General features: G+C 37.6%; 1 protein-coding gene across 1 annotated transcript; it reads right to left on the bottom strand.

Moving 5' to 3' along the window:
• Positions 1–303: 303 nt before the first annotated feature.
• On the bottom strand, positions 304–6,596 carry NXT2 (nuclear transport factor 2 like export factor 2). The gene is made up of 5 exons (XM_012530781.4): positions 6,396–6,596; positions 5,280–5,367; positions 4,221–4,307; positions 3,357–3,501; positions 304–2,465 (listed from the first exon to the last, which is right to left on the bottom strand). The coding sequence occupies exons 1-5, from the start codon at positions 6,491–6,493 to the stop codon at positions 2,284–2,286; spliced, it is 600 nt and encodes a 199-aa protein (XP_012386235.2). The 5' UTR covers positions 6,494–6,596; the 3' UTR covers positions 304–2,283.
• Between the last annotated feature and the right edge of the window lie 11,268 nt (positions 6,597–17,864).

Raw genomic sequence — 17,864 nt, 5'->3', positions numbered from 1 at the left:
TAATTAAAGTTAAGGGGATCATTCTTCCTGGGAACAATTGTATTTTGGTTTGACTGCCTACTGAATATAGTGGTTTGGATAGTTTCTCAGGGTTAAAATTTCGAACTTCTCACTAAAATTTTAGTGCCACTCAAACAGGTGAACTCAAGAATGTGAACGCTTGGCAGGAAAAGAGGACAAACGAAGAAGAGACAGTACAGCAAAGAAACTGTCAAAGTTGTCAAGCACTGAAAATCTTCTAAGGTAAAGAAACAAACATCTGTTTTGGAGAGTTAAAAAAATTCAAAAGATCTTACAACATGCTTAAGAAAGCTTGTCACAAGGCAAATTTTATTTTTTTCAGGATACAAAAATATGAGCATGTCAAAAATACAGTCTAGTCCACGTAAGGGTAATTTCAGCCATTTAAAATTATACAGAACTTGGAGAAAAGAATTCACAAAATGTCTTAGAACAATTAAGACTAACAATTCAGTTATTGCTAGGTATATTCAGTTACTAATTTAGACTGTTCTCCAAAATGGAAAGGACAATTTTGTGGTATTCTGGTTGCTGCTGCTTAAGCTATGATTTTAAAAACCAATCCAAATTAAAAACAAGCTCACTTTGAGTAAAATATAACATGTTAAGTTTTGATCAGTAGTACCATGAGACGGAGTGGATAATTTCTAAATTTCAGTACTAGCCCCTTACGTTTAATTCTATTTTGTTAATATATCAAAATATAATGTGTAGTTTGGAGCAAGAGGAAATGACTTACTGGCTTTAAAATTAAGTGATAAGAAACATTAATTTTGAGGTGTAATGTAGAAACAACACTGGCAATGCAGCTTAAAAACATTTTTAAAAGTATTATTTAAAAAATGGAAAACATTTAAAAAGTTTAACCAAAGTGAAGCTTCTTTCCCTTTAAAAGTTCAGACACCATATTAATCTATTTGCTCTTTTGAAGTTCACGAAGACCTGTCATTCTTTATTTTCTCTTTAGTAAAAAATACTTTCTAAAAAAAGATATGTTCAATGTCATATGAACTAACAGCTCATAAAATTAAAAGAAATAACTTTAAAAAAGAATACAATGTAAAACACAGGGAAAAAGTTACTTATCTTGTGGGCTATTATTACATAGGAAATTTTTGGCCTAAAGTTCAAGACTTGGAATTTCAGGGTTATCTTAAAGAGATGTGTCTTGATGCAACTGACAATGGCTTTGTTTCTAATTTTCATGTTAGCCTCCGCTGCCAAGGTTATGCTTATTGCTGACAATTTTATCCCTATGAGTTCTTGAACAAATTGAGAAATATATTGGTTTGGTATAAGGTGAAGTACAAAAACCTTAAAAAAATCATTCTCAGAGCAAAAGCAACACTTACAGCTATTTGGCAAGGACATTAATTACCTTAGTGATTTAAATCCTAAAAACAGGTTATTATTTTAGGAGGTAAAAAACAAGTACCAAAAATTTAGCATCTGGCCAGGCTTCTTCCTTAGTTTAACTTCAACCTCAGATCTCTACATTACTTATTTCCCATCCTCTGCATAGAGCTATCAATCTTATTATTTGTTACCTAAAGTTATAGACCTGGAGATGCCAAGAAAAAATCTTAAGGTTTACTTTCTAGCCACTAAATGTATTCAATATTCAGGTACCAATTAAGAGCATTTTGTACTTCTCTTGTCAATTAACTCACTTCACAATAAAACATGCCAAAACAAAAAATATTACTTAACATGAAAAAAATAAAACTATTGAACATGTCTATGTATAATCCCAAACTATCAGAGTGGTTAACACAAACCCAAATTAGTATTTTCATTGAACTTTTTCATGAAAAAACCATATATTAAAACCATATTACCAGTGTTTAATGAAAGTAGGCATGTGCTTTATGACAAAATTAACCTAATAAACAAAAAACCCACCTCCTCCCTTTATAAACGCTGAGTGCTAATAATACGGTATCATAAAAGGATTTCATTTTTGCGTAGGCTGAGGGTTCACAGTGAATACGTTGGAACAGAGATAAGGTGTTTAATATTATTACAAGAATATCAGTAGTGGAATGTATATAAGGCATGTAAAAAACTAGCATTAAAGCTCTTAAGGGCAACAATTCAAACTGGCAGCTGCTAGAAAAGGTGCTGCCAGGAATCAAAAAACATCAAAGAAATCTAGTTTTAGCACATACTAGTTTACAGTGCTTCTACAATGAAAATAAGAAGTTAACATAAATTTCTGTTGCTAGCACGAATGTACCAAAGAAGAATGGACTTTTATCCCCTTTAAACACTAGCCCAATCTTGAAAACGAAAGCAATCACTTGCAATCTTCCACACAGTATTGTTAGGAGTGGACTGAGCAGTCAGCAGGAAGTTCTGGTTGAAGTAGTGTTGTTTGTTTCCATCAAACTTCACAGTTCCACTGGTCACAACAAGAACTGTAGTCTGGGACTGGGTAGCTTGCTCTTAACCCACATAAAAGAAGAGAGGAAGTCAGTTTCTATATATATATAAATAAGGAGATTTTCAGGCTTAAACCACATTGCTTATAATCTAATGCTAAAGTTTCATAAACTTTCTTTGCATTAAGCATAATCTGTATTTACATACCCAAAGCCAGAAAATTATGTATTACAACCATTTCAAAGATACTGAAGTTATTTTCAGTCCAGAACTCTAAAATTTCAAAATAAAGAATTTATAATCTAGCATGAGACCACTTGCTTGCTGTACATATTAATACTTCACTGGGTTTCTAACAGAACTTATTCACATTCTGTTTCTCACCTGAGTTCTTTTCAAGAACTACAAAAAGGAAAAAGAATCACCCTAAACCACTACTTAAGACACTTAGGACCCCTTGTTGAGGTTAATCTTATAAACTGCATCAATCTACCTTCAATTAAATGATGTCTTGTTAAGGTAATCCTTTCATATAACAGTAAATTTCTTCTGTAAAGTTTTAATAGGTTATAAGATACTAAAACATATTAATCAGAGATAGAGTATAATCCACCTTTGGAGACATTTCAGGACATAGCAGCCACATATTTATTTAAGAAAAATAAGTAACCTCTCCTCTGCATGAACATAAATCAATTTAGACTCAACATCTCATATAATTTTTAATAACCCATAATCACACAATCCACCAAAACTACTAGTGATATTCTGGAGTGAGATGCATTGAAAGGAAGACCGAAAGATTGATTACACAGCTATATTTTTCATAATGTTGAATTTTTTTCAGGAAGTAAATATTTCCATCACTAAAAGTTGATTACTGCTTTTGGTGTAACAGCTCATTGCTCACTAAATGAAATCAAAGGAAGAACCTTGAAAGACTGTGATCTTACCATGAACTGGCTGGCAATCTAACATATTGATCTGGAACTCACTAGAAGGCAACATTTCAAAAAAATTAGCCAGGGCTTCCAGTCCAGTAACAACATTTCCATTCCATATTAAAGAGGCCTTGTCCAGATACAGCCTGGTTAGTGCCTAAAAAGAAAGTAAAAGAAAAAGGGAAAGATTTTTGTTTCTGGGTAAGACTTTTACAGAAACGAATTAAAAAGGTACAGAAGCTATATAAACATTTTCATGATTCTACCTCCACTGAAAACCAATGTAAACATGGGTACTGCCTTTGGCCATAAATAGATAAACTAGGCAGTTGAATACTTCTCTTCTATTTCACTTTAGCTACAATGAGAAACCTTGTCCCCAAAAGCTCAAGTTGTAAAGATTTGTTTCTGTATTAAAATGAATTAAATTGTTAGCAGTTTTAAGTACATGCAGCCCCAAGCCAGTTTTAACCTTTTTGTAAAAAGAAATAGAGAATTAAGGAAACACTCCCTTTATCAGCAGATCCCTTCACTAGCACAAATACTACTTCAACCCTATTGGTTAAATGACCAGAATAAAAAAAGTAACACACTTAAGTAAATATATGCTTAACCCCATGTTAAGTGCGGTATTTAAATTAATTCCTACTTACCATCCTAAAAAAATGAGGTTAAGAGAGGTTACACAGCCAGGTAAGATCAAAGTTGGGATATGACTCCAGAGTCCACATTCCCACTAATACCATATTAATCCTTGCCTAGGCAATGCAGTCTTAAAGATCAGGTCCAGAGTTATCACTTAGGCAAATCAGATGAATGGCTGCTCAGAAATAGACCTGGTATTTAATGAAGAGTAGTAGGATTTGTAACACTCACCCGTCTTCTTTTGTCCATTGTCTCATAATAAATGTTGACAAATTCCTCAGCAGCTCTACATGCCTGATCCACATAAGTTTTAAAATCCTACAAAACAATTTTCAGAAATGTAGATTACCACCCCTCCAACTTCTCAATAACACAAAACCACCAACAGAAGCTGACAATTAATTTCAACCACTTTGTAGTTCTACACTTAGCGCACATTCTTTCATATAAATGTGGACATTTTAAAGGTTAGGCCTCAAGTTTCCAATTTTTAAAAATTTCACTATTTTTAAGAACCTGTTTTTTGGTCATAATCATCTCTCATTAGGTAGTTTGAAATTTTTCAATCTTCCCCTATAAATTTATAATCTGCTTGGTAATGAAGTACCTCAGGCTTTCAATATTTTACAAAGCATTCACCTTAAAAAATGATGCTACATGAACCTTAAGTAGAGAAAAAACTGCCATGGAATAATCTAGGAAAGTATTCAGTTCTCTTTTGAAGCAAAAGTTGTTACTGAACTCAAAAGTTGTTCAATGAAAAAAAAAAAAAGAATAAGAATGAAGTTCAAGGAACTACTTGAAAACCTAAGTCGCTAACCTACACACATTATGTAAACACAGGCGTCTGTAAAGAATTGTAAAACTTTAGAAAAGAAATACTGATCGGTGGTTTCTCCCGCAGGAGTATTAATTACCTTCTTTCCCCAGCCAGAGTTGTCATTTATATTAAGAGCAACAAATAACCGGTTGCATTTTTTTTCTCAGGCTAGCTACAGTGATTATTAGAAGGCAGGTGCCAAGCCATAAACAACAGACTCCAACATCCCTGGCTCTCACAGCTCACAGTCTGGCCGTCTTTTTCTGGACTGCGGAGCAATCACACAACCGACGAGGCTGGGGGGAGGGGGAGCCAACAGAGAGCGGGCCCCGCCCCGCAGCAGGGCAGGCTAGGCCCCGATTCGCCACTTGCGCACGTGACCAGCAGCCAGCGCAGTCCCGCGCTCCTCCCCTCATAGGCCCAACAGCCTGTGCCCCAACAGCCCAGCCCAGCGTGTCTCGGGCACTCACCACGGACATGGCCATCGGAGAGCCCGAAGGAGTTTGTTGTCCCGGCAGTGGCGGCGTCACTACGTCCTCACGTGTTCGGCTCCCTCGGCTGCAGTATAATCAGATACATAGGAAGAGCGCGAAACCCGCCAAACACTCAGAATCTTCTACCCGCCCATTCTCTTCCGGAAATAACTTGGTCCGTTGAAAAAAGCGGTCCGATGTTTCAACCTTGGGTCTCACCTCCCTTCAGTTCCGGATTTCCCCTCCCATTTGCTTTATTAATTTGTTTCGGATTTATTTACTTGGGTTAAAAGATAAAACATATACCCACGCACACAAATTATTTTGCTTTTGTAAATTGGATACTATCATCAAAGTATCCAACTCTACAAAGACGCTCCCTGGGATAGGCAGAGAAAGAATTAACGAAAGGGTCCGATGAGGGGACATTTTTTGCTGCAGGAGGCGGGACCGAGGCCCGCTGAAGAACAATGAGGAACCAGAGTTGAGTCCTAGTGGCTCTGTAGCCAATAGGGAAAAGACTGTAGATTGGCCAAACTCGCGCGCTCTTACTGCGCATGTCTGGAAGACAACCGGTTAGCGTTCTGGAACATTCTGGAAGAATCTATACTGACATAACCGCCAACGCCTCAGTGACCTTCCTAAAATTATTAATTTTGCGCTAGCAATATTTCAAGGTAGAAGAATATTCTGCTTCTCCCTTCTGGGATGTATTTTTACTTTTCTTACAGACTTCAAATGTAAATAAAATTAGCGCCATTTACCATCTTTTTACCGATAATTTTTCCACAACCCACTCTAGTAATAGCTAAACTTTTATGAAGTGGTGACCACATGCAAGGTATTTCTCTAGGCATTTTACACATATTTACTTGTTTATTCCTTACAATAACCCTAATTGCTCTTATTTTTTCATCCCCATTTTATGGCTGAAGAACCCAAGGCACAGAGCTATCGAGTAATATGCATAAAGTCACAAACTAATGGGGATTCAAACTTAAGCAATCTGAGGACTGCTGCGATCTTACTGTACTTTCCATCTTCCCAAATCGCTCATTTCAAAGCCACCAACTTCTGGGGAGTCAAATCAATGATATGTTTCGATAGTCTTACCATGCGTGGCTGGTTTCTGGCTCTTCATGAAAATCGTCACTCCTTCCTTGGTGTCTTCCTTTGTCTCCTTGAGACCAGTCTCTTCCGAATTTCCTCATATTTTTTATCTTATTCTTGATCTGGCTCTTTCCTCTAGCCTAGCTCAAGCTGTACTTGCTTCTTAGCACACCCTATTCCCTCCTCTGCTCTCCTCTTACTGGCATCTCTTCCGAGGCTCTCTCCTATTTAAAATCTCCCTCATACCACGTGATCGCAATCGCTATTCATATGCTAATGATTTCCAACGACCTATCTCCAGCCGCCATCTCTTTGCTGCGCTCCAATTATAAATAAGGAATTTTGTTAAACATGAATACCGGCATGCACTACAGCCTCCTCAAACACACAGACCAGAATTTATGATCGTTATTCCTTGGGTTTTCCTTGGGTTTTTCCAAACTACTCCTTTATTCTCTCAGTCATCTATGCTTGAAGTGGAAATTTTTTTTTTTGGCTTCCTCACCGCATCATTATAATCCATTCATTTATTCAGCAAATGTTTATTGAGCACTTACTATATTCCCGGCATTGTACAAGGTTATGAATATAGAATGATGAACAGAATAGACATGGTCCACACACTTATGAAGCTTACAGTGTAATGGGAGTGCCAGACAATGAAACCATTAATAGTACAAATGACTTCCCAGTAACTTTCCCAGTTCTACACAGTTTCTTAAGCAACCTCTCTGTTTCATTCCCAATGCCTTATTTTTGTTCACTCCTATTCCATTAATTTCCCAAGTCATTTTTCATCAATCTCAATTTGTCTGTTTTTCTTCCTCCCTCTGTCTTGCTCTCTCTCTCTCTATCTCTCTGCCAATCTTTTATATGCAAATTTTGACTTTGATTACTCTATTCTCTTTTCTCCAAAATTATTCTAATATTTACACACCTGCCTTGGTATGTTCCCAATTACTTTTCTAGACTTCTCTTCAATTACTCATCAACACTGGGAAAATTATGTTCACTGCTTTATTGGTGGCTTCTTTTCTTAATGAGAGTTTAGAGACTGTGACTGATGTTTTACATGATTTCATTCAATCTTCACAAACCTAGGAGAGGGAGACATTATTATCCAGAGTTTTAATCATTTAAACTGAAGTTCAAAGAAGTTAAGTAACTTTGATTAGATGACACAGCTTTTGGAACTGGGATTTCAACCCACAACTATCTCACTCCAAAGTCTTTGCTCTTAGACATTCATACATTTGCTATTACTGTGTTTATTTTGGAATACATGTTCCCTCTATTTCTACCTGTCCTTCAGGGACCAAGCCAGGTGTATCTTCCTCCATGACGCCTTCCCTCATTCCATTTCATATGAACCTTAAATTATATAACTTTTTCTGTGGCTGTGAGGAGTGGCTGTTGGTGTGGGGCAGTAGTGTTTGGGTATATGGGAATTTTGGAACACTGAAAAGGTACAGCTATGATGGAGGTGGCAGGAAGGTTTAATATTTTAAATTACATTTTTGCACAGAATATTGTGAATGTGCATTATGTGCTATAAGGGCAGGAGCCTAGGTAAACTGATAATAAAGATACTGATGTTGGGCTCTGTTTGATCAGAGAAGTAAATTTAAATCACATGAAAAATATGTTTGAAGGAGAATGGTAACCAAGTTAAAAATACACAGAATTTTCCCTCACTAGGTAACTACATAGGTGCAAAAAAGTGGGGAGAGTGACCAGGGAGGGTGTTGAAAGGGTGTTCCTGGAACACAGAATAGCATGTTGTTTAAGTTCCTTGTTGTTAACACCAGACTGGGTTTAAATTCTGGCTGTGCCACTCACCAGCTTTGTAACCTTAGCAAGTTGCCTATCTCTTCCATGGCTCACCTCTTCATCTGTAAAATGGAAATAATTTTATTAATACTGTTTCATAGCATTGTTGTGAGGATTAAATGAGTCAGTAAATGTAAAACACTTTGAATCGCTCCTGACATGTTCTCTATGATTGATGAATATAATTTTCCTACCCAGGCTAACTGAGATTAGGTAGCACCTATTTGGGAGTACAAAGCTGGGACAGGTTCGATAATTGTGGTTCCTTGAGAGTCATCGGTACCATAAGAGGGTTGGTGGCCCTGGGATAGCAGAATGTAGAAGCAATAAATTAGGTAGGTTTGTTGATGGCTGTATGGTGCAGCCAGCTCTCATGGTCAAGTGTAGACCTAATGGGAATTAAATATGTTTAAAGTTACCAGCATCTCAATTTGATCCTTTGCCTTATAGAACAATCAACGAAGTGATCTAAGCAGTCAGACCCTCCCTCTCAGGTCTCTAATAAGCAATTGTCCTGCTTACATTAGATAGTCCATTTTAAAAACAAATTTATTGAGATATAATCCACATGCCATAAATTCATCCATTTAACATTTACAATTTAGTGCTCTTGAGTATATGCACAGAGTTAGCAAAGTATCACCATTATCTAATTTTAGATCATTTCAACACCCAGAAAAGAAAGTCCAGTGCTATTAGCAGTCAATCTGCATTCTTCTCTTCCCCCAGCTCCCAGCAATTACCAATCTACTTGCTGTCACCATGGATTTGCCGCTTCTGGGCATTACATATAAATGGAATCATAGAATATGTGGTACTCTGTGTTTGGCTTCTTTCACTTGGCATAATTTTTTCAAGAGTCACCCATATTGTTGCCTGTATCACTGTTTCATTCCTTTTTTATTTTTACAAATAAGTTTTATTGATACATAATAAGAAAGCATCTAAAGTGTACAATCAATGGCATTCAGTACAAACACATAGTTGTGCATTCATCACTCCAGTCATTCCTAGGGCATCTTCATTATTACAGCAACAATAACAACAATGCTAAAAGACAAAAACCAACCAACCAAACAAACAAACAAAATTTATCACCTCTCAATCTCTCAATGCTTCACCTACCATACATAGCAGCTATTCTGTTTCCTTCTCTCTAGTTTATTTGTATTTATATTTTGTAAAAACAGTCTTATATGTGTAATATCACCCATATTGTATTTTTCATGAGGTTTCACTGTGTTATACAGTCCCAAGATATATTTTTTAGTTTTCCTTCTGGTAATATAACTGTCCTTAAGTTTTCCTTTTCAACCACTGTCATACCCATATAGTATCTCTGCTAGTCACAAACAGCAATCCATGCTCTCACCATTTCCATTCATTTCCAAAGATTTACAAGCAACCTTTTAACCAATTCTGCACAGATTAACCATCAGCTTTCCATTCTCTACCCTCACTCTGTTTTCTGGAGACCTAATTTCTAATTATTAATTCCATGAGTTTATAGAATATATTTAGTTCATAATAGCACAATCGTACAGCATTTGTCCTTTTGTGTCTGACTTGTTTCACTGAACAGAATGTTCTCCAGGTTCATCCCTGTTCTCATGTGCTTCCTGTCTTCATTTCTTCTTACTGCTGCATAATATTCCATCATGTATATACACCACAATTTGTTTATCCACTCATCAGTTGATGGAAACCTGGGCTGTTTCTAACTTTTGGCTATCGTGAATAATGTTGTTATGAACTTGGGTGTGCAGATGTCTATTCATGTCACTGTTATCAGTTATTCTGGATATATACCAATGAATATTATTGCCAGGTCACATGGCAAGGCTGTATTCAACTTCCTTAGGAACTGCCAAACAGTCCTCCACAGTGGCTGTACCATTCTACCTTCCCACCAACAGTGAATAAGTGTTCCTATCTCTCCATATCCTCTCCAAAATGTACAGTTTTCTGACTTTTACTAGTGGCCAGTCTAATAGGAGTGAAATGATATCTCATTGTAGTTTTGGTTTACATTTCTCTAATGATTAGTGATATTGAACATTTTTCGTGTGTTTCTTTGCCATTTGTATTTCTTCCTTGGACAACCCTCTTGTCAAGTCTTTCCCCCATTTTTTAATCTGGTAGTTTGTCTTTTTAATTGTTGAGTTGAACGATAATTTTATTTATCATGGATATTAAACCCTTATTGGCTGTGTGATTGCCAAATATTTTCTTCCATTGAGTTGGCCGCCTTTTCACCCTTTTGAGAAAGTCCTTTGAGTTGCAAAAGTATTTAATTTTGAGGAGGTCTCATTTATCTATTTTTCTGTTGTTGCTCATGCTTTGGGTGTAAGGTTTAAGAAAGTACCGCTTTCCACAAGATCTTCACGTTTTTCTACATATTCAGCTAGGAGTTTTATGGCTGTTGCTTTTATATTTTGGTCCTTGATGCATTTTGAGTTCATTTTTGTATAAGATGCAAGATAGGGGTCCTCTTTCTCTCTTTTGGATATGGCTATCCAATTCTCCGAGCACCATTTGTTGAGTACACTGTTTTGGCCCAGCTGGGTGGGCTTAACAGCCTTGTCAAAATTCACTTGACCATCGATGTGAGGGTCTATTTCTGAACTCTTGATTCAGTTCCATTTATCAATCTATCTTTTTTTTTAAAATCACTGTAGCTAAGTAATATGTTTAAAGTCAGGAAGTGAGAGTCCTCCAACTTTATTCTTCTTTTCAAAGACATTTTTGGCTATTCTGGGCCTCTTACCATTTCAAATAAATTTGTTAATTGGCTTTTCCATTTCTGCAAAAAAAGGCTGTTGGGAATTTTATTGAAATTGCATTGAATCTATAAATCAGTTTGGGTAGAATTGATATCTTAATGATATTTACTCATCTAATCCATGAGCATGGAATGTCCTTCCATTTATTTAAGGCTTTTTAAAAAAATTTTTTATTTTTTATTATTATTTTTTAAAATATTACATTCAAAAAATATGAGATCCCATTCAACCCCACCACCCCCCACCCCCCACTCCCCCCACAGCAACACTCTCTCCCATCATCATGACACATCCATTGCACCTGGTAAGTACATCTCTGAGCATCACTGCACCCCAGAGTCAATGGTCCACATCATAGCCCACACTCTCCCACGTTCCATCCAGTGGGCCCTGGGGGGATCTACAATGTCCCGTAATTGACCGTGAAGCACCATCCAGGACAACTCCACGTCCCGAAAACGCCTCCCCATCTCATCTCTTCCTCCCATTCCCCGCACCCAGCAGCCACCATGGCCACCCTTCCCACACCCATGCCACATTTTCTCTGTGGACATTGGATTGGTTGTGTCCATTGCACATCTATGTCAAGTGGGGGCTTCGATTCCACATGGATACTGGATGCAATCCTCCTGCTTTCAGTTGTAGACACTATAGGCTCCATGGTGTGGTGCTTGACCTTCTTCAACTCCATGTTAGCTGAGTGGGGTAAGTCCAATAAATCAGAGTGTAGGAGCTGAAGTCTGTTGAGGCTCAGGGTCTGGCTATCATATTGTCAGTCCAGAGATTCAAATCCCCTAAATATATCTTAAACCCCAGCACCAACTACAATTCCAGTAAAGTAGCATGCAAGTCTTGTGAAAAGAGATCCCCTCTGAGTCCAGTTCCATCATGCAGAAACACCAGCTCCAAAGAAGGGCCATTTCCGCTTCCTTGATTTCTTTTAGCAATGTTTTGTAGTGTTCTGAATGCGGTCCTTTATGTCCTTGGTTAAGTTTACTCCTAAATATTTGATTGTTTTAGTCACTATTATGAATGGAATTTTAAAAATTTCCTCTTCAGATTTCTCATGAATAGTGTATAGAAATGATATTGACTTTTGTTCATTAATCTTGTATCTCAGCACTTCACTGAACTCATCTATTAATTCTAGGAGCTTTGTTGTGGATTTTTCAGGATGTACTAGATATAGGATCATATCATCAGGGAAAGTTTTACCTCTTCCTTTCCTATTTGGGTGCCTTTTATTTCTTTATCTAGTCTAATTGCTCTAGCTAGAACCTCTAGCACAATACCAAATAGTAATGGTGAAAGAGGAAATCCTTATTTTGTTCTTGATCTCAGTGGAGAAGCTTTCAGTCTTTGACTCTTGAGTACAGTGCTATAATAGCTGTAGATTTTTCATATATACACTTTACCACCTTGTGAGAGCTTCCCTCTATTCCTATCTTTTGGACTGTTTTTATCAAGAAAGGGTACTGCATTTTGTCAAACAATTTCTGCATCAATTGAGAGAATCGTGATTTTTCTTCTTCAATTTATCAATGTGGTTTATTTCACTAATGAATTTTCTTTTGTTGAACCACCCTTGAATACCTGGGATGAAACCCACTTGATCTTGCTGCATAATTCTTTTAATGTGCTTTTGGATTTGGTTTGCAAATATTTTGTTGAGGATTTTTGCATTTATATTCATTAGAGATATTGGTCTGCAATTTCCTTTTTTTTCATAGTACGTTTATCTGGTTTCAGTACTAGGACGATGTTGGCATCGTAAAATGAGTTGATAGCATTCTTTCCTGTTCAATTTTTTGAAAGAGCTTGGGCAAGATTGGTATTAGATTGTCTTTGAATGATTGGTAGAATTCACCTGTGAAACCATCTGGTCCCAGGCTTTTCATCTTTGGGAGGTTTTCTTTTTTTCTTTCTTTCTTTCCTTTTAATTGTTACATTAAAAAATATGAGGTCCCCATATACCCCCTATCCCCCTACCCCACTCCTCCCACATCAACAACCTCTTCCATTGTCGTGGTACATTCACTGCACATGGTGAACACATTTTGGAGCACTGCTGCACCACATGGACAGTGGTCTACATTGTATTCTACACTCTCCCCCACTCCACCCAGTGGGCCATGGCAAGACACACAATGTCCAGGATCCATCCCTGCAGCACCACCCAGGACAATTCCAAGTCCTGAAAATGCCCCCACACCATATCTCTTCTTCCCTCTCCCTACAATCAGCAGGTATAGTGGCCACTTTCTCCATATCAATACTACAATTTCTTCCCTTACTAATCACAATAGTTCCTTTGGGAGGTTTATGATAACAGTTCCATCTTGTCACTTGTGATAGGTTTGTTGAGGTCTTCTATTTCTTCTTAGTCAGTGTAGGCGGTTCATGTATTTCCAGGAATTTGTCTATCTCATCAACATTGTCTAGTTTTTTGGCATACAGTTGTTCATAGTATCCTCTTATGATCTCTCTTATTTCTGTGGGTCAGAGTTAAAGTCCCCCATGTCATTTCTGATTTTATTTATGTCTTCTCTTTTTTATCTGCCAGTCTAGCTAAGGGTTTGTTGATTTTGTTCGTCTTCTCAAAGAAACAACTTTTTAAAAAATTCTATTTTTTTAAATCTTCTTCTCTGTTTCATTTCTTTCTGCTCTGATCTTTACTAATTCTTTCCTTTGCCTTGGTTTGGGATTATTTTGTTATTCTTTGTCTAGTACCTCCAGGTGTGCAGTTAGATCTTCAACTTTAGTTTTTCCTTCCTTTTTAATGTAGGCAATGCGGACTAATAAATTTCCCTTTATACTAATTTTGTGGTGTCCCATGTGTTTTGTGTTGTTGTTGTTTTTATTATCCCCCACCCCTTTGTGGCTTTTTTTGTGTGCTTTCTGCTCTCTGTGTCCATTCACTGTACGTTCTTCTGTGTCTGTATTTATTTATTTCCCCTCCCCCCCCTTGCAGTTTGCTTGCTGTCTGCTCTCTGTGTCCATTTGCTGCGGGCTCTTCTGTGTTCTCAGTTGTCTCCCTTCTTTTTGTTGCATCACCTTGCTGAGTGGGCTCTCTGCGGCATCTGTGGGCAGGACAGCACTCTGCGGTGTCTGCGGGTGAGGCTGCCTTCACAAGGAGGCCTCGGGATGCAAACCGAAGGCCTCCCATATGGTAGACGGGAGCTCATCTGATTGAGCCACAGCCGCTTCCCTCCCATAGGTTTTGATATGTTGTGTTCTCATTTTCATTCATCTCAAGATTCTGCCTGAATTTTCTTCCAATTTCTTCTTTGACCCACTAATTATTTATGAGTGTGTACTTTAATCTCCATATATTTATGAATTTTCCCTTTCTGTCCGTTATTGATTTCCAGTTTCATTCTATTATGATTAGAGAAAGGGTTTTGTATGATTTCAAACTTTTAAAATTTATTAAGACTTGTCTTGGGAACCAACATATGGTCTATCTTGGAAAAGGATCCATGAGTACTTGAAAAGAATGTATATCCTGTTGTTTTGGGGTATAATGCTCAGTAGGTGTCTGTTAGGTGTAGTTCATTTATCAAATTATTCAAGCTCTCTGTTTCTTCATTTATCCTCTGTTCAGATGTTCTATCCATTACTAAGAGTGGTATATTGAAGTCTCCAAATATTATTGCAGAGAAATCTATTTCTCTCTTCATCTTTGTACCTCATGTATGTTGGGGCACTCAGGTTAGGTGCATAAATATTTAGTAAAGTTATTTCCTCTTGGTAAATTACCCCTTCTATTAATATATAATGACTTTCTTCATCTCTTATAACAGTTTTGCATTTAAAAACTATGTTGTCCGATGCTGGACATTGTATGTCCTGCCATGGCCCACTGGGTGGACTGGGGGAGAGTGTAAACTACAATGTAAACCGTTATCCATGTGGTGCAGCAGTGCTCCAAAACATATTCAACAAATGCAATGAATGTCCCACAATGATGAAAGAGGTTGTTGATGTGGAAGGAGAGGGGTGAGGGTGGTGGAGGGTATATGGGGACCTCATATTTTTTTAATGTGACATTAAAACAAAAAAGAGGGAAAAAACCACAAAAAAACTATGTTTTCCAATATGAGTATTGCTACTCCAGCTCTTTCTTTTTTCTTACTATTTGCATGGAATACCTTTTACCAAACTTTCACTTCTAAAAAATGTTTTTAATTTATTTTTAAAAGATACATAGATCACACAAAATGTTACATTAAAAAATATAGGAGGTGAGGATGGTCACCCACCACATCAGGGAACCAAGAGAGTCTACAGCTGCAAGCAGAATTCCATCGATCGTCATGTGGGATCTAAGCCCCCTCTCGATTTAGAGGTGGAGTGGACATTGCTATTCCAGAGTCCTCAGGATGGAGGAATAAACTGTAGACTAGTGTGAACTTACTGGTATTTTACCATAGAATTATTGTGACTCTAGCAATGGGCGAAATTATATCATAGATGGCGAGACTGTGGACACTGGAGTCCTGAAGGCTGGGAGAGGGAAAAGGAGGTGTGATATGGGGGCATTTTCAGGACGAGGAGTTGTCCCGAATGATATAGCCCACTGAGTGGACTGGGAGAGAGTGTAAAATACAGTGTAAACTATAATCCATGCTATGTAGCCATGCTCTAAAATGTATTCATTGAATGAATATACCACACTAATAAAAGAAGTTGTTGATGGGGAGAAGTGTGGATTGTGGGAAGTGGGTCACATGGGAACACCCTATATTTTTAAAAGTAACATTTTGTGTGATCTATGTATCTTTTAAACATAAATAAAAATATAAAACCTTTGGTTGACCCTGGGGTTGGTGTATACTCAGGAGACTTGAATCTCTGGACTGGCCATGTGCTAGCTGGGCCCTGAGCCTCATCAGTGTTGCAACTCCTACTCTCTGGTTCGTTGGACTTACCCAGGTCAGCTAACAGGGAGGTGAAGATGGTCACCCTCTACACCACAGAACCGAGAGCGCCTACAACTGCAAGCAGGAGAATTGCATCCATCAACCATGTGGGATCTAAGGCCCCTCTTGATTTCGAGGTCAAGTGGATATCACCAACCCAGGGTCCATAGGATGGAGGAATAAAGTATGGATTAGAGTGGAAAAAACAAACAAACAAAACAAAAAAATATATAATAACAATAAAAAATATAGGAGGTTCCCATATACCCCCACTCCCCATCCCCCCCTCCCACTCCTCCCACATCAACAACCTCTTTCATCAGTGTGGCACATTCATTGCACATTCATTGCATTTGATGAATACATTTTGGAGTATTGCTACACAGTATGGATTATAGTTTATATTGTAGTTTACACTCCCTCCCAGTCCATTCAGTGGGTTATTGCTGGATACATAATGTCCTGCATCTGTTCCTGCAAAGTAATTCAGGACAACTCCAAGTGCTGAAAATGCCCCAATATCATACCTCCTTTTCCTCTTCCCTGCCTTCAGCAACTCCCATGGCCACTGTCTCCATATCAATGATATAATTTCTTCCATTGCTATAGTCACAATAATTCTATAGTAGAATACCAGTAAGTCCACTCTAATCTATATTTTATTCCTCCATCCTGAGGACCCTGGAATGGCAGTGCCCACTCCACCTCTCACTTGAGAGGGGGCTTCAATCCCACATGGCTGGTAGTTGGGACTCCAACCTTTCACTTTTAACATGGTTGTGTCCTAACATCTGAGGTGTGTTTCTTGTAGAAAACATATAGATGACTCCTTTTAAAAATTCCATTCTATCATTCTATGTCTTTTGATTGGGGAGTTCAAGCTATTAATATTCAATCTTTTCATTGTAAAGGTATTACTTGCTTCATTCATTTTATCCTTTGGCTCCCTGTTGTCACATCATACTTTTGTCTGTGTTTTTACCCTGTAATTTACCCTTCCTAATAATCTTCATTTCTACACTCTTCTCCAAGTGTCTCACCCTTGTTTTTTCCTTTCAGGCTGCAGCACTCCCTTTAGCATTTCTTGTAATTCTGGTCTTTTGGTAACATATTTTATCAGTTTTTGTTTGTCTTTGAAGACTTGGAACTCACACTCATTTTTGAAGTGCAGCTTAAGGACAACTTTGCTGCATACAGAATTCTTGGTTGGCAGTGTTTCTCTTTCAGTACCTTAAATACACCATACCCACTTTTTCTCTCCTCTATGGTTTGGGATGAAAGATCAGCACTTAATCTGATTGAGTTTCCATTGTATGTGATGCTCCACTTTTCTCTTGCTGCTTGCAGAATCTTCTCTTTATCTCTGATATTTGTCATTCCGAATAGTAGGTGTCTTAGGGTAGGTCTATTCAAATTTATCCTGTTCAGTATATAGTGTCCTTCTTGGATATTGATATTTACATTTTTCATAAGAGTTGGGAAGTTTTCCGTCATTATTTACTAAAATATTATTTTTCCCCCTTTTCCATTCTCTTCTCCTTCTGGGACATTGATAATGCATATGTTCATGCTTTTTGCATTATCATTCAATTCCCCGATGCCCTGTTCTATTTTTTCCCATTCTTTTCTATTTCTCTTCTCCTGTCTTTTCCAGGTCAGATGTTCTGTCTAATCATTAAGTCTGTCTTTGAGCAATTGAAATCTGCTCTTATGTGCCTCTAATGTATTTTTAAAAATATTTTTCTTTATTTTCTTTTAAATGTTACATTAAAAAAATATGAAGTCCCCATATACTCCTCACCCCCCCACCCCACTCCTCCCACATCAACATCCTCTTGTGTCTTTCATTACCATAAGGTCTGTTATTTTTCTTTGCAGGTTTGCAAATTTTTCTTTATCCTCACCCAACGTCTTCTTAGTACCCTTTATCTCTTTTG

This window comes from Dasypus novemcinctus, chromosome X (assembly GCF_030445035.2).
Source record: "Dasypus novemcinctus isolate mDasNov1 chromosome X, mDasNov1.1.hap2, whole genome shotgun sequence".
Lineage (NCBI taxonomy): Eukaryota > Metazoa > Chordata > Mammalia > Cingulata > Dasypodidae > Dasypus > Dasypus novemcinctus.
This window is presented reverse-complemented; position numbering and strand designations above follow the sequence as displayed.